General features: G+C 39.1%; 3 protein-coding genes across 3 annotated transcripts; 1 reads left to right on the top strand and 2 right to left on the bottom strand.

Annotated features, from left to right (window-relative positions):
• Positions 1-773: 773 nt before the first annotated feature.
• LOC137721743 (vacuolar iron transporter homolog 4-like) lies at positions 774-1,663 on the top strand. Its single transcript, XM_068460764.1, has one exon. It carries the CDS (start codon positions 807-809, stop codon positions 1,488-1,490), a length of 684 nt encoding a protein of 227 aa, XP_068316865.1. The 5' UTR covers positions 774-806; the 3' UTR covers positions 1,491-1,663.
• Positions 1,664-7,584: 5,921 nt separating this feature from the next.
• LOC137722527 (glycine-rich RNA-binding protein RZ1A-like) lies at positions 7,585-9,597 on the bottom strand. Its single transcript, XM_068461552.1, has 4 exons — positions 9,450-9,597; positions 8,739-8,857; positions 7,908-8,458; positions 7,585-7,819 (listed from the first exon to the last, which is right to left on the bottom strand). The coding sequence occupies exons 2-3, from the start codon at positions 8,847-8,849 to the stop codon at positions 7,928-7,930; spliced, it is 642 nt and encodes a 213-aa protein (XP_068317653.1). The 5' UTR covers positions 8,850-8,857; positions 9,450-9,597; the 3' UTR covers positions 7,585-7,819; positions 7,908-7,927.
• A 4,677-nt stretch (positions 9,598-14,274) lies between these two features.
• On the bottom strand, positions 14,275-15,123 carry LOC137722167 (uncharacterized). The gene is made up of 2 exons (XM_068461132.1): positions 15,058-15,123; positions 14,275-14,718 (listed from the first exon to the last, which is right to left on the bottom strand). The coding sequence occupies exons 1-2, from the start codon at positions 15,121-15,123 to the stop codon at positions 14,275-14,277; spliced, it is 510 nt and encodes a 169-aa protein (XP_068317233.1).
• Between the last annotated feature and the right edge of the window lie 4,977 nt (positions 15,124-20,100).

Raw genomic sequence — 20,100 nt, 5'->3', positions numbered from 1 at the left:
GTATTCTTTAATTGGTAATTTGAGGGTGGCATTTGTGTGGAATGCGCACTTCAAATAATTTACACTTTCAGGTATTTGAACAATTATGGCACTTCCTCACTACATACACAATTTGTGGATTTGAATAAGATGCACACACAAGGGCCACCAATGTGAACAAGGTCTCAAATTTCCAAAATAGTATATGCATGTATGCACTCAAGATAGAAGAAATGAGCCCAAAACCGATAAAAATGACATTTTAAGCAAGAAAATATTTAGCTCGTTACTTGTAAGAGAGTATTCATCATTTTAGACAAATCAGAATTTGATATATGTGTTGATGCATGTTTCACATGGAAAATCATATGAAGTTAAATTGCAGTGAGGTCTTTGATGATAAAACTTTACATTTATTGAATTGTAACGATGATTAAGTTGAAGACATTATCAATATTGATTAGTAGTGGACCACTAGAATGTTTCTGAAAATTTACATAAAATTTACATTTTATCATCTTTGAAACTCAGTTTGAGTGAGAAATGACTCCTTAATTGTACAAAACATAATTTGATCAACCATTAATCTTGATTAAGTAAAGTAACTCTTACGGGTAATGCCTTCCACATATAGTGTTTCCCTCCTCATCACCACTTAGCTCCAAAAATGGTCCATCAACATGTGCACTAACCACAACAGAAAAATCATAAAACCGTACGTACCTCCCTATAAATACCTTAACACGGGCGTGTGTCCTCCACAAGCAATCAATATCCTAAAATCTCTTCTTTTCTGTCCATACCAAATCCTACACAAAACTTCATCTATGGTTTCCCAACGTGACCAATTTTCAACTAACCACATAGAAATTCCAGTTTATGGAAATGTGACTGATCAACCAAGACAATCTCCAATCCCCGAAGACGACGAAGGTGACACCTTCGACTACTCCCAGAGGACACAGTGGCTTCGCGCCGCCGTGCTGGGAGCCAATGACGGGCTGGTTTCCGTTGCATCGCTCATGATGGGTGTGGGAGCTGTGAAACAAGATGTGAAGGCCATGCTTCTTGCCGGGTTTGCGGGGCTTGTGGCCGGGGCATGTAGCATGGCAATAGGAGAGTTTGTGTCTGTGTACACTCAGTACGACGTAGAGATATCTCAAATGAAGAGAGAGATGAAGGCAAATGGTAGGACAGAGAACGGAGAGGAGGCAAAGAAGAAGTCGCTGCCAAATCCAGCGCAAGCCGCCTTGGCGTCGGCCATTGCTTTTTCGATAGGTGCGGTGGTGCCTTTGTTGGGAGCAGCATTTATAACTGAGCACAAGGTGAGGCTGGCCGTGGTGGCAGTTTTGGTGAGCATCGCGCTGATTGTGTTTGGAGGGGTAGGGGCTAGGCTGGGGGGGTCACCAGTGGGGAAGTCTTGTGCAAGAGTACTTGTTGGAGGATGGATGGCTATGGCAATAACTTTTGGACTCACAAAGTTAATTGGGTCTAGTGGTTTGGGAATCTGATTAAAATGCGTACTATTGTTGTCATTGTGTTTAATTTCTTCTGTTCTTGTTTTGTTGTTGTTGCTGTTGCTAGTGGTGGTTTTGCAGCTGTTGCCAACACCATTTGCATAGAGGCAGACGTGTAAAATCATCGTGTAACTAAGTTGTGTTCCATCAAATAACGTTGGAAGCCTTATCATGATATGCAACCATTTATTGGTTGTGATTAATTAAAGATTATTGTGATTGTTTTGGAATGGTAAGCAGTTTTTGGCAACTAAAAGTGTTTCTGATTACTTTCGACATGAAATGTTAAAAGTAATTCGAGCTAATCGAAATTTCTTTTTTTTTTTTTTTTTTTTTGAAAATCATATACCAAATGCTTCTTCAAAAAACACTTCAAAGTGATCTTTCAGAAAGGTCTTAAAGTGTGTTAATAAAACTTTCAACATGCTTTTAACAAAAAAAAAAAAAATTCTAGAAAAAACAATTATGAGCAGAGAAACTAGCACTCACCCTCCAATTATAGTAACCATCAAGCCCTAGATGAGGTACCTAGCTTGCTAGAAAACAGTTGGTTGTCGACTCATGAATGTTCAGTTGCAGAAAGAGCTAACCATCTCAGGTCTTGACGTACGGAATTAACACAAGATAGTTCAACACCCTAATGCACATGCGCTTTCAGAAGTAATAAAACCTAACACTTCAAAATATTGAATAATTAGAGGTAGATGATTATCCTATATACGCAACACAACTTCTTAATTTAGTTTTTTTAGTTAATTTCTATATCCTGCGCAGGTGACAAATTGTCTACTAGGGCGGGGTTTTTACCATACGATAGATAGTTAAGTTTCGTTGCTTCGATAGATGAGTGTGACGCAGGGCTCGTGGTCGATCGGGGCATAGTAGGGGAGTTTGTCACTTCACACCCAATCATGACGTGTCCATGATTAACTTTTGCTTCACGAAATAATATCATATGGAAGATGCTTGGGATATCACATTTTGTAAATCACATGTGAGTCATTTTTGTGATAGCAGTGGAACTGGCTTATTTGGTGAGCTATATCTCTAATAGAGATGGTTTAAATATAATTTGCAAAATATGATCTCTCTAGCATCACTCTTATCATAATACTAACCATCTTCTGAATGAGCTTGATCCAGTGACTAAAATTTAAAAGATTAACAATAAGTAGAAACGAGAAGAAAGATATCTTTGTTAGATGTGTACAATTAAACTCGAAACGGTGGCTTCAAGCTAAATATTGTTTTTGTTACATTCATACACGTACATCACACCTGGAAGAAGGAAGTACAGTACAGATATTCTACACAAATTCCATTCCATTAACCTTTTGGTGCTAAACATATCGATTTCCTTTTAAAAGAAAGGCACTCATCAGTTTCCTTCTTACATTTATGGAAAATTATTGCCATTCTCTTTTATCTCTTCGCCAACAAAAAAAGTAAAATGAAGGATATGATTCATTTATTAATATAAAAGAGTAATTTATGCACGCTTTTTTAATTCCAACCTTTAATATTTTGTGTTCAATCCGATAGATAAATGAGAGAGGGTTGTGCATAAATTAAAAAATGGATTTCCCTTAACATATGATGACATAAAAGTCGAGTCACACACTCAATCGCAAACATGCCATTCATCTAGGAACATAGAAAATAAACATACAATTGCCAACTTGGTTGCAAATGTGTAGGCTTTTTGTTGTTTTGGTTACATTGTCCAGAACCTCGAAGAACATATATAGAAGGCCTAACATGGTAACATGCACATGCAGTTGCCTTCAAGTTCAGTTGCTTAGAAGGCCTAACATACTATGTATGTACAGTTTCTTCAAGTCAGTTAGGCAGATTGTATGCGCTCGATTATTGCGTTATCAGTTCTAACTACTCTTGGTATTTCCATAGCTTACCTTATCTAATGTTGTATTGGGGTGGAGTTTTGCTTGAATGTCTTTCCGGCCGTCAAGCATGTACTCGTCGGCAATGTTTCTTTTTCTTCAACCAGTAGTACTGGTCGGTCGATGGACAACCCCATCTGAATATCCTTATATGGACAACAAAACATCGACTGAAAACAAAGATAAATGATGCTGCATTTACTAGTTCTTCATAAAAAAACGCTTAGTGCAGACGATACTGAATCTGCTAATGTAGAACAAAGGCAACTTCCAGCTTCTTTTTCTTCCCTTGTTTTAACTTGGTGTACTCTACAAAGCATTAGGTTTCGTTTGTTCTCTTGAAATTGTTGTTCCAGTGTGTATCAGTTATCATTTGTACAATTGGAATACTGCTCTTCTTACTTGCTTTAAGAACACAATCCGGTGTCGGAATCGTTTTGAGTTGATGGATAATATCAGAAGACAGCCAAAAGAACACAATCCCTTCGCACCCAATCATGATGTCCTTAAGTAGCTTTTTCTTCACAAAAATATTATAATACAGAAAATACTAGAGAGACCATATATATTTTGTAAACCACATGTGAACCATCTCTCTAATAGCAGTAGAATCGGCTGGTTTGGTGAGCCATGTCTCTACTAGATAAATGGTTCAAATGTGATTTACAAAATGTGGTCTTTGTAACATCACCTTTATCATAATACTGGTTATTTTCTGAAAGAGTTCGATCCAAACTCCAGTGACCAAAGTTCAAAAAGACTAACAATAAATAGAAACGAGAACAAAAATATTTCAGTTAGATGTGTAACAATAGTACTCATTTATATTGATCGGTTGACGGATAAGCATATCATGACGCAAACAACATTTTATTTATATCTCCAGTCCACTAAATCCTATTTAAACAGACTCATGACAGTACTCATAGGCCGCGTTTGTTTGGCGGTAATCTATACCTCTAATGGGAATTCATTTCTCATTCAATCGAGTTGTAACGTTTGGGTAGGCTAGGAAAGGAAACAAGAGATGAGTTTCACGGGAAACAATTCCCATTTAATCTACACCAATTGCCCCTCTGTCGTTGCAAGACTGAAACACACACGAACCAGCATCTGTGGCTAACCTGCCAATCCGATGGTCATCAAAATTATAAAAAAAAATTAAAAAAATTAGGATCATGGTGGAGCAGATTGTCTTCTTCAGAAATCTGTTGGCTGACAGTTTCGTGTGGTTTGGTAGTGACAGACTATGCCGCTAGGTGTGGGTGAGGTCAGCGGAGGAGGAGGGGGAAGGGGTGGAAGCGATAATGAAGGGTGATGGAGTGGGTGAGAGAGTACACAGCAGATCTGCCATGGCCCGAAAAAGGTTGGAGGATTTCCTTATCATAATTCCTTAGTTTAACCAAACATTTGAAATGGAAATAACATAACCAATTCATTCAAGAATAAGTAAGGAATTGAATTCGATCACTATTCCGATATTAACATTCCAGTCAAACAAGCGAGGCCATGTTGATCAGTTGATCGCTAAGCATTGACATGCTGTAAGCGCTCAGTCCGCTGGATTCTGTTTTGACAAACTCATGATAGTACTCTTAGGCATGCTGCTAAGTGCTCGGTCCACTGGATTCTGTTTTGACGAACGTATGATGGTACTTCTATTAGTCGGTTAACCGATAAGAATTACACACGCTGCTAAGCGTAAAAATAACTTTTTATTTATGTCTCCACTCCACTGGATCGTGTTTTAACAAACTCATGATAATATTCCTATTGTTCAGTTGACTGATAAGCATTACGCATGCTGTTAGGCGCAAACAACTTTCTATTTATGTCTCCCGCCCACTAAATCTTGTTTTGACAAATTCATGATAATACTCTTATTGCTCGGTAGACGGGTAAGTATTATGAATGATGCTGGGTGCAAACAACCTTTCTATTTATATCTCCAGTGTACTAAATCCTGTTTTGACAATCTCGTAGTAGCACTCCTATTGATCAGTCGGTGGATATGCATTATGCATGTGCAGGCAACAGCTGATAGGCAAGATTCCGCAAATGTGTACCGGCCACTTATCAGGTAGCTAAAGAACTCCTCATGCTTTCATGGAATGAAATTTGGAACCTATCCACATATGAGGATTCAACCTCAAACCAATTTCATGCCTTTATAGGGTTGCGTGGCTAAAGGCTCTCCTTACTTTCCGACTTGTGATATATTTCTTTGAAATTTCAAGCTAGCAAGCAAAGAGGAAACCGATGGCTAACGAAACATTCGTTCCAAGAACCTGATCAATGATCATGACGTCCTTACCTATCTTTTTCTTCACTTCTCTGCATCTCCTCCCAACCTTGTGTACTGGTCACCATTTCTTGTTAGAGGTGGTGCAACATCACCAAATGGTCCAAATTATGATCAACTGTATTCGGACCAAGTGAATGAGAGATGGACGGCAGAAATAGAATCAGGGAAGTTAAATTAAGGAGAAGAACGTCTATGCATTGGTCATGTTACTGTGACGGTCTACTCAACTGCACTTTCACAATGGAAAGTTAACTTTGACATTGTGCGATTGGTCTGGGAGCTAGAGGCAGAATCTAGGCCCTCAAAACGATGATATAGTCGGCCAATATTTTTTTAATTTTAGTGTTGAAAAACTAGGAGTTAGAATTCTAAATGTTTAAGTGAGTTCACGCTGCCCAAGTCTTGGGCTGAGGCTAATTTGGCCTCGCACAATGCCTATGCTTCAATTTGACTAGGCAAATTTTATTGGAACAAAAGTTTTTTCAATTTTTAGGCAAGATCATAAATTTGCCTGAAGACTTCCATTACATATGCTCTTATCATTCACCTACATGACTAGCTATGGGTTGTGAATAGAGGCATTCTATTAGAGGAGAGAAACTTGCGTACACCGGGTCGTGATACACACGCTCTTATAGCGCACACCAGCACCATGGTGTGTGCTAAAAGAACAATGGGGCATTCGACTCGCCTAGGAGACCTCGAAACAAGCAAGTCTTTCTCCGGCTAGAGAACCAGTGGTCGAAATAATGTTGACGTTCAGTTTTCATAATGGACATGCCACTATTTTGAAACAGGGCTACAAAATCCTAAAGCACCATCTCAATCAATAACGGACTGCATACATACAAGATTCAAACAAGAAACTCAAGAAAATAACTACAGAGTACGTTGAAGAAGCGGCGTGCTACCCGTACTTTGAAGACGTATAAAAGCCATAAACCACATGATATCTTCATTAAAAGTAGTAATCATAACTAGGCAGCAGCATTCCATAGCAGAAATGGAACAATAACGGGTTCAAAATTAACCAGAAAAGAAACAGAGCAGCTTTGAACAGGAAACCATATAACCCAAAAACTAGATTCTACAAAAATAATACCTACTTCATCACAACTGAACCAGAGAAAGAAGCAGAGCAACCTCGCCTCGGCAAACAAAATACGGGCAGGAACAGAAAAACAAGGCAATTCCCCAGGTGCAATGTGATACAGGGGCCCGGAGAACAAAACAATCGAGCAGTTATTCAACTCAGCAAGAATGGAACTTCCCAATCATGTAACGAAAAAGAGCAGAACCTGCCAAAGGGAACTCTCCCACCGGTGTGCTCTGTGTAACGTGAGGAACTTTATGTTGAGTTAAATTGCAGATGGCTTTGCTCAGGCCGAAAAGACTTTCAAAAAAGTAAGGTTTAAAACTATCACGTCCAATTAGTAACACAGAAACCCAAATCATGTATCAAAAAAGACCAGATCCTGCCAAAAGGTTAAAAACATTATTATAGCAGGAATGGCAAACGAGAATATATCATGCGTCAAAGTAACTTATAAGAGAAATTATTACCCGGTTCACTCCCATTTACTAGCAAAGATACCGAAAACAGGGCAGCCAAAAGGACGTTCTACTTATAGGACCACTTCTACTTCCAAGTAACAAGAGGCAAACTCCCAATAGCGGACCCCTCACAATCTATCCTCCGACATACCCAACATCAAATGACCTTCCCAGATTGCAATTGCCAATGCAAAACAGCCAAGAGGAACCAAACGACCTTCCAATATTTCAAGTGCCCAAGCAAAACAGTCAACAGGGACAGACAGCAATCATAGCATTTGCAGTCACCAATGAATGAAAGTCACAGACAACCACCAGTCGCAATGGATTCATAGAGTATAAGGCCAAATTGAAATATCATTTGCAAGCATGCATAAAATTCCATCGGATCAAACATTCGGTCGAGCATTTAGCAACAAAAAACAGGTGAATATCTATGCAAGATTCGCACTTCAAAATACTGGTCCAACCCAGAAAATCATCAGAGGACACATCCAGCAAGGGGAAACTTCAAAGCAGTGCAGAGAGAGACAGTCACCTGAGCAGCTCCTCAGGTTCCCAAGCTGCAAATAGCACATCAACAAAATTACCTTCATTACAATACCAACTGTGAAAAGCATAAAAATCATTGAACAAGTGTGTTTTATGTACCACTATAGGATGCAATTGTTCTATCCAGAACGGAAGCCACCTGTACTCCGACGGTCATATGGGCCAGAGCGGTCACGACTGTATCGATCACTTCCAGAACCTCCATGACTACCAGAATCCCTGCTGCGCCCACTAGATGATCGGTCTCCATTTCGATCAGGTCCATAACGACCACTACCACCACCGCCGCCGCCATACTTATCATCCCTATCACCATACCTGCCACCCCCTCCTCTTGAACCTTCACTTGGACACTCCCTGGCAAAATGCCCTGGCTTGCCACACTTGAAGCAGTCTCCTCCACCTCCACGCCCACCTCCACCTCCAAAGTCGCGACCACGGTCACGATCACGACCGCGGTCACGACCACGGTCGCCGTCAAAATCTCTACCTCCACCACCTTGGTGAGGCTGAGCTTTATCAACAGTGATAGTTCGTCCATCTAAATCCAATCCATTCATTTCCTCAATGGCCTCTTCCATTGCTTTTTTATCATCAAAAGTGACAAACCCAAATCCACGAGAGCGTCCAGAAAACTTATCAACAACTACCTACATGAGGAAATAACTGTCACCACAGAAGTTCCATTGAAGAGTATAATGAATGTCAAACAATATGATATTGGATAAAGAATGAACAATTACCATCTAACTTTTCAATCAAACCAAATCGAAATCATATTTTCCATATTTATAGGATATCAAAACTGGAACCAATAATCAACGGAAACAAGATAGTTACAAACAAATGCTTGATTGAAATCAAATATATCCTATCTAAAACTGTATCCAAAGTTCCAAACATTAAAGGAAAAATATAATAAAAAATTACCTTAGCTTCAATGAGCTTTCCAAACTTTTCAAATGCTTCTCTTAGACTTCTATCAGATGTTGACCATGCAAGGCCACCGATGAAGCATCGATACTCCAGCTCTTCTGACATCTTCTAAACTGAAATTCGCAAAAAAGGGCATCAATCATGGAAGCAAAGTAAATGGAATCAATATAAACCATTCAACAATCTATCAATAATCCAAAGAATACTAATAAAATCCCTAACCCCAACACACAATACAACAAAGTGCCAGCTTTCGAGCCTGAATTCGCCACACCCCATACTCAATCTGCTAACTGAGAGAAGGCCTTTCATATCCCATAAACTAATCAGATTCAATAACTCGTACAGATAGACACATACTGAAATAAATCAAAAACCCAATTAAGATATTGGGACATGTATCCTACAACTCCATGCCAGCACACAAACGCAAGTATATAACTTGAAATACCCAATACTTCTTGGGCTTTCTTTTGAAAATTACAGGCTTTATACAGTAAACCCTAATCAATTATCCAAATAACATATTTAATCAAATAATTCAGATCTAATAAACAAATTAGCCACACAAAACAGCACAAAAATTGGCAAAACTAAACTCAGAGAAATTAAATCAAACGAATCTGCCCCCAAATTTGTAATTGAAAGCAAGAATGACAAAATTGGAACTAACAATAAGTATGGAAAGCGGTGGAATTTACATACCAGGAAAAGAGAGGCTAGGGCTTTAGATCTCAAACGCAGAGAGAGAGAGAGAGAGAGAGAGAGAGAGAGAGAGAGAGAGGCTGAAGGTTTCGGCTCTCGGCTTTGAACACAGAAGGGAAGAGAGCGCTTGTGCGGGTGTAGGGATGGGAACCGGGTCAAGTCATCGGGTTGTAGGAATTTCTTTTGGTTCCCGGACTCTGTGTCTGATTGGGCCACATGTCCACCGGTATGAGATATTTATCCCTTTATAAATCAGCTTATTATAAACTTGTTATAAAAAAAAGGTCAAAGTTTGAGATATAACCTTTTAATGGTAGGTGCAAGATAGATGTAAAATGCCACACTAAAATTATAGTATAGGCAGATAACAAATAAAAGGCAGAGGAATAGATGATGTTACTGATATTTTTCTCTAGTTTTCTTTCTTCTTATCTTTTCTGTTACATGAAAACATATGGAGTGCTCTATTTATAGAGCAACTCCAAACTGATGCATTAACTGCATGTTGAAACTTGTAACGCGTCCTCTGACAATACAATTCATTTTCCACTTTCACTTTGCATGGGCATTGAAAACTTCTGCCTATGCTGAAGAATTCTACTAATGAAACTGTGGGCATTCATTGCCCATGAGACGTTTCAACACTCCCCCTTGGATGCCCACATATCAACATGAGTTGCCTCGTTAAAACCTTGTTTGGAAAAACCCAGTGGGAAAAAATCATAGCGAAGGAAAAAGAGTACAACTTTTCCTGGATCGTTGATATAGTGTCAAGTATGCTTATGTTGCCTCGTTAAAACCTTGATAGGAAAAACCCAGTGGGAAAAATCCTAATCGAAGGAAAAAGAGTACAACAAGCATGTATCATGGATGCTCCCCCTGATATGTATCTCCCCCTGATTCCGCATTCTCCAAATTTAGCTGTTTGGTAAGTCGACGTAATCCGATGCCTTGCACTAACTTCTGAAATGTGTACTTTGGTAGAGATTTGGTGAACAAGTCTGCCAGATTTTCATTTGAACGGATTTGTCTGACTTCAATAACTTTAGCCTTCTGAAACTCATGAGCACTGAAAAACTTTGGAGATATGTGTTTAGTCTTATCGCCCTTGATGAATCATTATTTCATTTGGGCAACACATGCTGCATTATCTTCATGGATGACAGTTGGATTGTCTGTCTTCGAAGTTAGACCACATGAATTACGAATATGATGGATCATTGATCTTAACTAAGAACATTCACGACTTGCTTCATGTAAAAAAAGTATTTCTGAATGATTTGAAGATGTAGCAACTAATGTTTGCTTGGTTGAGCGCCAAGAGATTGCTGTATCTCCATTCTTAAACACATATCCAGTTTGTGAGCGGGCTTTATGCGGATCAGAGAGGAAGCCAGCATCTGCATATCCAACAAGGACCTGGTCATCTGTGGAGTTCTTTGAGTAGAAGAGACCCATGTCTGTTGTCCCACGAAGGTATTGCAATACATCTTTGATACCCTTCCAATGGCGAATTGTTGGAGCAAAGCTATACCTTGCTAACAAGTTAACTGAAAAAGCTATACCTTGCTAACAAGTTAACTGAAAAAACTATATCTGGTCTAGTACATTGTGCTAAATACAACAAAGCACCTACTGCACTCAGATATGGTACTTCTGGACTAAGGACTAGTTCATCATCTTCTTTTGGACGAAATGGATCTTTCTTAATGTCCAAAGAACGAACGACCATTGGCGTGCTTAGTGGATAAGCCTTGTCCATACCAAATCGCTTCAGAATTTTTTCAATGTAAGCTGATTGGTGGACCAAAATTCCACTAACACAATGCTCGATCTGCAGGCCGAGACAATATTTTATTTTCCCAAGGTCTTTCATTTCAAATTCGCTTTTCAGATATTCAGCAGTTTTATTGAGCTCTTCAGGAGTCCCAACTAGATTCATATCATCAACATATACTGCCACTGTAGCGAATCCAGAATTGGATTTCTTAATGAACACATAAGGGCAAATAACATTGTTGATATACCCTTCTTTGATCAAATATTCACTGAGACGATTATACCACATTCGTCCAGATTGCTTCAGACCATACAATGATCGTCTTAATTTGATCGAGAGTATACCTTGTGGTTTATTACTTGTTTCAGGCAACTTAAGTCTTTCTGGGACTTTCATATAGATGTCAGTATCTAATTCTCCATATAGATACGCAGTGATGACATCCATAAGTAGCATGTCAAGTCTTTCTGAAACCACTAAACTTATTAAGTAACGGAACGTAATTGCGTCAATTATAGGAGAGTATGTCTCCTCATAATCAATTCCAGGTCTTTAAGAAAAACCTTGTGCAACGAGTCGTGCTTTGTATCTTGCGATCTCGTTTTTCTCATTGCGTTTCCTTGTGAATACCCATTTGTAACCCACGGGGTTTACATTAGGCGGGGTTTGGACTATTGGTCAAAAAACATTCCGCTTTTCCAAGGAATTTAATTCTGCCTGGATTGCATCTTTCCACTTAGACTAATCCTGTCTCTGTTTGCATTCATCAACAGAGCGAGGCTCAATATCATCACTTAAGATGATTTCAGTGGCTACTGCAAATGCAAACATATCATCGATGATTATTTCATTCCAATCCCACAATTCATTTGTACATGCATAATTTATGGAGATTTCTTTGCTTTCATGTACTTCTGTCTCTTCAGGGACAGATGTCTCATCAAGGACATTTTCTTTTTCTGGAAGTCCAGAATTATGAATTGTGGATGTATCATTCATTTTCTCTTCTTGAATGACTTCATTTGGATTCAGTTGTGCCCTCGACTTTCTCTTTCGATGAGCTGAATCTTTTGAACCTTGGGGTCTACCACGCTTCAGGCATGCACTAGATGAATCATTCGCTGCCACTTTATTTTGTCCAACAGGGACATCAATTCTTGCAGGTGCATTTGCAGCTGGTATATGTGATTTTGTCACTTTCATAGCATCATTAAATACATCTGGCATTTGATTGGCAATGCTTTGAAGATGAACAATCCTTCTCACTTCATTTTCACATTGAATGCTGCGAGGATCAAAATGAAACAAGGTGGGAACAACCCATGTCAGCTCTTTCCGTTCTTCTGGAACGTTTTTTTCTCCCCCTAACGACGGGAAAATTGTCTCATCAAAGTGACAATCAGCCAAACGAGCTGTAAACATATCACCTGTCAAGGGTTCCAAATATCTAATGATAGATAGTGAATCAAAACCCACGTAAATTTCCAGTCTACGTTGAGGTCCCATTTTAGTGTGTTGCGGCGGTGCAATAGGCACATAAACAGCACAACCAAAAACTCGTAAATGAGAAATGTTTGGCTGATGTCCAAATACGAGTTGTACTGAAGAGTATTGATGGTTGGCTATAGGTCTCAATCGAACCAATGATGCAGCATGTAAGATGGCATGTCCCCATGCAGAGACTGGCAATTTGGTTTTCATAAGCAGAGTGCGAGCTATTAACTGAAGCCGCTTGATCAATGCTTCAGCTAAACTATTTTGAGTATGGACATGAGGAACAGGGTGTTCAACATCAATGTCCAATGTCATGCAATAATCATCAAAGGTTTGAGATGTAAATTCACCAGCATTATTAAGTCGGATTGACTTAATGGGATAATCTGGGAACTGTGCTTGTAACTTAATTATTTGAGCAAGGAGTCTCGCAAAGGTTACATTCCGAGTAGACAAGAGACAAACATGTGACCATCGGGTAGATGTATCAACCAAAACCATAAAATATCGAAATGGTCCACATGATGGTTGAATAGGCCCACAAATATCCCCTTGAATTCTTTGCAGAAATGATGGGGATTCAGCATCAACCTTTAGTTATGATGGTCTAATTACCAACTTCCCTTGAGAACAAGCTTTGCAAAGGTTATCATTTGAGGCAGCAATGTGTCTGCTCACTAATGGATGTCCATTAGAGTTGTTAATGATCCTACGCATCATGGTAGATCTTGGATGACCCAGACGGTTATGCCAAAGTATGTAAACCTTTGAATCAATGAACTTCTGGTTCATAACAGTATGTGATTTAATTGTCCTTATGTATGTATAATACAATCCATTCGACATACTACGCAACTTCTCCAATATACGCCTTTGGGTATCATTGGAGGTAATGTATAGATACTCCACATTTTCTGCACTTTTTGTTTCAATGTGGTATCCATTTAAACGTATGTCTTTGAAACTCAACAAATTTCGAGTAGATCGAGTAGCATACAATGCATTCTGTATGGACAATATTGTTCCATTTGGTAACATAATCTGGGCTTGCCCTGAACCTTGAATTACATCTGAAGGTCATGATATTGTTGTTACCCCTACTCTTGTAAGTCTTAAGCTTGAGAAATACTTTCGATCACGAAGTATTGTATGTGTGGTTGCACTGTCTGTAAGACAAATATCACCGCCATTTCTCATGTTCTGAGAATAACCACAATTTTTATCCATGCTCTCTGAGTAAGAGAATCAGAGTTAAAAGCAAGTTATAACAAGAAATTTACATGCCACTTTTATTGAATCTGAAATACTACAAGTTCAGCATAATAAAAGTACATTAATGATTCAATCGGACCGGTATACTTCATTTCCCCTTTCCACAATAAAGTCTGGAACATCTAGATGAGTTGTGTTCAACTGCCCTGATAAGTCAAACACTGGATCAGGTATATCCATTGGTCTAGCCTGGTCGAGAAAGTTGGTCTCGACACCCTTCTCCTTGAGAGAGGCTTGATACAGATCCACTAGATGTTTTGGGGTACGACAAGTACGCGCCTAATGCCCATTACCACCACACCTATGACAGGCTCCTTCAGAGTTTCTAGGAGCATTGTTCATATGAGCTTTGCCTTTGTGGCGATTCGCATTTTTGAAGCTCGGGCCTGAATTATGCCTCGAAACCTGGATGTGAAACTGAACTCCATGGTTCTTGCCTTTCCTATTCCATCGACCTCGCTTGTGGCCACGCCCTCGTTTATGATTATCACCACCAGAGGATGTGGCCTTCACTTCGAGGGAAGCAACATTCACTTCTGGGAATGGTGCATATCCAGTAGGTCGGGAATGATGGTTTTTCATCAGGAGCTCATCATTCTGTTCAGCTACTAAGAGCACAGATATCAGCTGGTTGTACTCAGTGTAGCGTCGCGCTCTATACTGCTGCTGCAGGAGCACGTTGGAGGCATGAAATGTGCTGAGAGTCTTTTCCAGCATATGCTCCTAAGTAATAATATCCCCACAGAGCTTGATCTGAGAGGTAATTCTGAACAATGTAGAATTGTATTTTGCCACTGACTTGAAGTCTTGGATCCTCAGATGAGTCCACTCATAGCGGGCCCTTGGAAGAATCACCGTTGTCTGGTGATTGTATCTGTTTCTCAAGGCATTTCAGAGAGCTAACGGATCTTCAACCGTTAAGTACTCGCTCTTTAGCGCCTCATCAAGATGGCGGCGAATGAAAATCATGGCCTTTGCCCGATCTTGAGAGGATGAGTTGCTCTCTTCCCTGATGGTATCTCCAAGATTCCCTGCTTCCAGATGGATCTTGGTATCCAGTACCCAGGTCAGGTAATTTTTCCCGGTAATATCCAGGGCAGTAAATTCAAGCTTCACCAAGTTCGCCATTTTTTTTTCTGAAAGAAAATGAGATGTGTAAGAACTTGCAATAATATGTATTCCTGGAGGAATATGATGTCAGAACTTCTGGTTCTTACAAATTTTTCATTTTGATCTTCAGGCCAAAATGATAAGCACTCGAAACTTCTGGCTCGAGATTTTCAGGGTGAATGAGGAGGGCGATCATACCGCACCATTCTCATTGAAATAATGTAATATAGAATGGGCGATTATTCCGCACCACTCAAGTAACAAGAAAATTAAATATGCAGAGCAGCGTGGGCGATTATACCGCACCACATAAAATTGCAATGAAATTAAACAGCAGGTAAATTCAAATATGCAGGGTAGGGTGGGCGATTATACCGCTTCACCTAAAATTTGCAGTAAAATTAAATCTGCAGTCCAAGATAGGCGATGATACCGCACCGTCTTGGATCGCAGTAAGAATAAATTTGCAGTTCAAGATGGGCGATTGTACCCCACCATCTTGGATTGCAGTGAAATTAACATAAATAAATACTGGGTTAGTAATCAATCTCTACACCAAACAAGTAATCAAAGATGTATGTAACCGTTAGTTGGAGAACTAAGAGCAGACATGGAGCAAATAGTTCGTCGCGAGGGTATACTGCACAGTTGAGGCAGAGGAAAAAGATGAACAGTAAAAACCTTAAAGGAAACATTTTTCTTTCTTTCGTTCGTTCGGCGAAGAGAGATGAGAGAATAAATATATTTAGAGACTCGTGCTGATAACGTGTTATAAAAAAAGGTCAAAGTTTGAGAGATAACCTTTTAATGGTAGGTGCAAGGTAGATGTAAAATGTCACACTAAAATTATAGTACAGGCAGATAACAAATAAAAGGCAGAGGAATAGATGATGTTACTGATATTTTTCTCTAGTTTTCTTTCTTCTTATCTTTTCTGTTACATGAAAACATATGGAGTGCTCTATTTATAAAGCAACTCCAAACTGATGCATTAACTTCATGTTGAAACTTGTAACGCGTCCTCTGACAATACAATTCATTTTCCACTTTCACTTTGCATGGGCATTGAAAAGTTCTGCCCATGCTGAAGAATTCTACTAATGAAACTGTGGGCATTCATTGCCCATGAGACTTTTCAACAAAACTCTTTTTTTTCTTATTTTTTTGACCAAACGATAGATTTTATTATATTAGATATTAGATTAGTCATCGACGGAGTTTAAAGGATGATAAAACTGTTGTGGCCAATTTATCTGACAGAGAAAGAGGGGTGCGGAAAGAGAGAGTGGAGAAATATGTAATATTTTGTGGTGTGTTATTCTGTTTACTTATGATGAATATCACGTCTTAAGAGTTGTATGGTTTTTCAAAAAAATTCACAAAACTTAATGAGTTATGAATGTATAAATTTAATCTTAATACCACATACGGATTGCATGTTTGATATATGTTGTATTTTGAGGGTTCAAGTAGGCATATATTATGAAAATCTAACCTTCGAAATATGCATGTATAGGTCATAAGTAATTGGAAGAACTATATAGGATTGTTAAGGTGACGGCAAATCTCTAGTGCTTTCCTAATTTGGTTTCTACAAAACTATTTCCTTTTCCTCATTTTTAATATTGTAGATTTGTCTACTCTCTTTAATTAAATTCTTTTTTTATTAAATTAGGTCATAAAATTAATCATCCAAAATGTCGCATCTCGGCCCGGGGCGGATAACTTCCCGGGTTCGCTCCACCACCGTAGCACGATATTGTCCGCTTTGGGCTTACCATTCCCTCACGGTTTTGTTTTTGGGAACTCACAAGCAACTTCCCAGTGGGTTACCCATCATGAGATTTCTCAAGCCTCCTTCTCGCTTAACTTCGGAGTTCCTACGGAACCCGAAGCCAGTGAGCTTCCAAAAAACCTCATGCTAGGTAGGGATGGGAATATACATTTAAGGATCACTTCCCTGGGCGATGTGGGATGTCACAATCCACCCCCTTTAGGGGCCCGACGTCCTCGTCGGCACACACGCGACCAGGGTTAGGCTCTGATACCAAATTGTCACATCCCGGCCCGGGGCGCACCACTTCCCGGGCCCGCTCCACCACCGTAGCACGATATTGTCCGCTTTGGGCCCCGACCATGCCATCACAGTTTTGTTTCTGGGAATTCACACAAGAACTTCCCGATGGGTCACCCATCCTGGGAATGCTCTCGCGCGCTACTCGCTTAACTTCGGAGTTCCTACGGAACCCGAAGCCAGTGAGCTCCCAAAAGGCCTCATGTTAGGTAGGGATGGGAATATACATTTAAGGATCACTCCCTGGACGATGTGGGATGTCACACAAAACCTTTGCTTTACAATAATTAATTGGAATTTGGTTTGTTATGAATTATTTAATCATTCTTGTAGAGAAATGACATTGCTAGAATCATTATACCACAATAACCTTATCATTTATGCAAGTATTATAGGTGTTTTTAACCTTTTTACTCGTGTGGTAAAATCCTTATCATTACCTATGCAGTGGGTTGTGTTTTTCCTTTCGCTCGTTGGCTTGAGGCTGGGTTTTAGGGTTACGATTTGTGTTAATGGGGTCCTGTTTTAATTGTTCAGGTTGGGTTCTGTTTGTTTTGGGTTCCGTTTGAGTTTTGATGTTTGCTTGTTGCTCCTCTTTGTGTCTTTTGGAGTAAGTTGAGGCCTTGCTTTTTGGTGGCCATGCCTACTACTATAGGTGCTTGTTATGGTTTTTAGGGTGTTTTGTTTATGCCTTCTTCCCTTTTTTTTTCTTTCTTATATACTTGTTTATTCAGCCCTAAAATGTCCACACCAACTCTAAACAATGTTTACCAAATGAGCTTATGGGCCATGCACGCGGTTTGCCAGTTGACTATTTTGTATTCTTTTTATTTTCTGGCACTACTAGGATCAGAGTATATAACATTCATAATTATAACTCGTTACTTCATCCATTTTCGTCATATAAGCTAACCCAAGACTTAAATATGAACAAATAGCTCGATTGGAGTCATCTTTTGAATACTGCTCCTTTCTTCATTTTTGATTAACAAAATAATTCTTTGAAAGAGGGATTATCTCTTGCAATTAAGACATAATTTTAGTGGTGTCACTAGCTAGCTAGTTTAATAGATACTTGTCAGTGTTAAAAAAGAGAGCATGTATCCTTTTTTTCTGAAATGAATTAATGTATTGCAGAAAACTTTACATTCATTGCATTACTTAAACTTTGACATGCTATGGAGAAAATATACTGAGCTCTTCTAAAGTTGCTCATGCATGGCACTGATGGCAGCGCTTCCGGCAAAATTTGAGCTTTATCGACGAACAATTTTGTCAAGAAAGCCATCCTATTTTCTTTTTGTAGTGAGGGTGCGCCTTCTCTTGATGCTTGCACTACTTAGTCAATAGGTGGTACAAACTTATAGGTACTCCCTATGAAATATAAAAGAATGAGCTGCATGTTCTTTCTAATACTTTTAAAGAACTCTTTTCGTATTCTTCTAAAATCTATCACAAGTTCGATACTTGATGATACAATATATGAGAAGCTAATTAATAGAAATACCAGAGTATACAATCATTCTCAACCATCCGATCAACCGAAAGCGTCTCTCAATGGTTGTAAGTAATGAGGTTGCCAATTAAATTACTAGTTAGAATATTTTGACCAGATAGGAAACACCCAGACATGAGTCTATGACATCATATTTAGGGTATAATTAAGTCTAGAAAAAAAGGCAATTGATTATTTAAAAGCGAGGTTTTGATGATCAGTCCAAAACAGCATTGCTTCTTCTTGAATCCTGGCTAGCATCTCATGGACAGCTAGTACAATTTCATCACTAGCCAGCGTGCACTCATCTTCAACCTGCTTATTTTTTAAAAATTCATTTATATCATGCAACCCTAAAACAATTTCAAGAGTTGCTTTGGGAGCCTTTTGGATCTTACTTTGAGGCTTGCATGGCTCTCCACAACTGTCAGATGTTGATCCAACGGCAAGAAAACCCGGACCATTAAATGGTCCGGTTCATGGAAGACAGACCTTTTTTTGTAAAATCATGTATAGAAGAAACGCAGTCATTAGGGTTCGAGAAATACCAAACCCCTATCTTTATACTGCCGACACATCAAACCAACTGAAAAATGTACAGTCACATCTCCAAATGCTTTGAGTGGTTTTTAACTGCAGCGCGCTTTAGCACTGCAGCGTCCTTAGTCTTTTTGCCCTTCTGGGTTTTCATCAGGCTCTCAGGCGTACCTGACTATGATTCATCAAACACCATAAAGAAATAATGTATGAACTCACTCAGATTCGAAGATTCTTGATACGTTAGTATATTCTTTTATTTATTTTTGAGTAATTTGTAGTTGTTAATTTGAAAAGCACGGCAGATTGGATGAAAAAGAAAGGAACAAGTGTGAGCTAAAACTTTAATGCGGATGTTTCCACTCATGATAATTTGAAATTTAATGTGGATGTTATTTGATGTCTGCACTAGCATGTTTTGGTTATTTGTCATGTGTACGACTGGAAAAGGATCAACATCCTTCTCTGCTAGTGTTTTGATTATCTCCTGAAATATTTGAACTTGTCATTAATTGTGTTAGAAATCCGCAGAGGCTGGTTATTAATTATTCTAGACTTCAGGATTTGGTTATTAATCATGTTAAGCCGTGGGTTGTGATTTTGCTTTTGCTCGTTTGCTTGAGGCTGGGGTTTTCGGTCTCTATGGTTATGATTTGTGTAAGTGGTGCCCTAGTTTGCTCGAGTTCGTTTAGGCTGGGCTCTGTTTGTTTTAGGTTCCGTTTGAGTTTTATTTATTTATTTATTTATTTATTTTTATTTATTTTTTATGTTTGCTTTTTGCTCCTCTTTTGGATTAAGTTGAGGCCTAGCTCTTTGGTGGCCAAGTCTACCACTAGGTGATTGTTATGGTTTTTCTTGCACTTAGGGTGTTTTGTGTCACATCCCGGCC

This window comes from Pyrus communis, chromosome 17 (genome assembly GCF_963583255.1).
Source record: "Pyrus communis chromosome 17, drPyrComm1.1, whole genome shotgun sequence".
Taxonomy (NCBI): domain Eukaryota; kingdom Viridiplantae; phylum Streptophyta; class Magnoliopsida; order Rosales; family Rosaceae; genus Pyrus; species Pyrus communis.
Note: the sequence above shows the minus strand (reverse complement) of the source record. Positions and strands in the feature narration are given on the sequence as shown.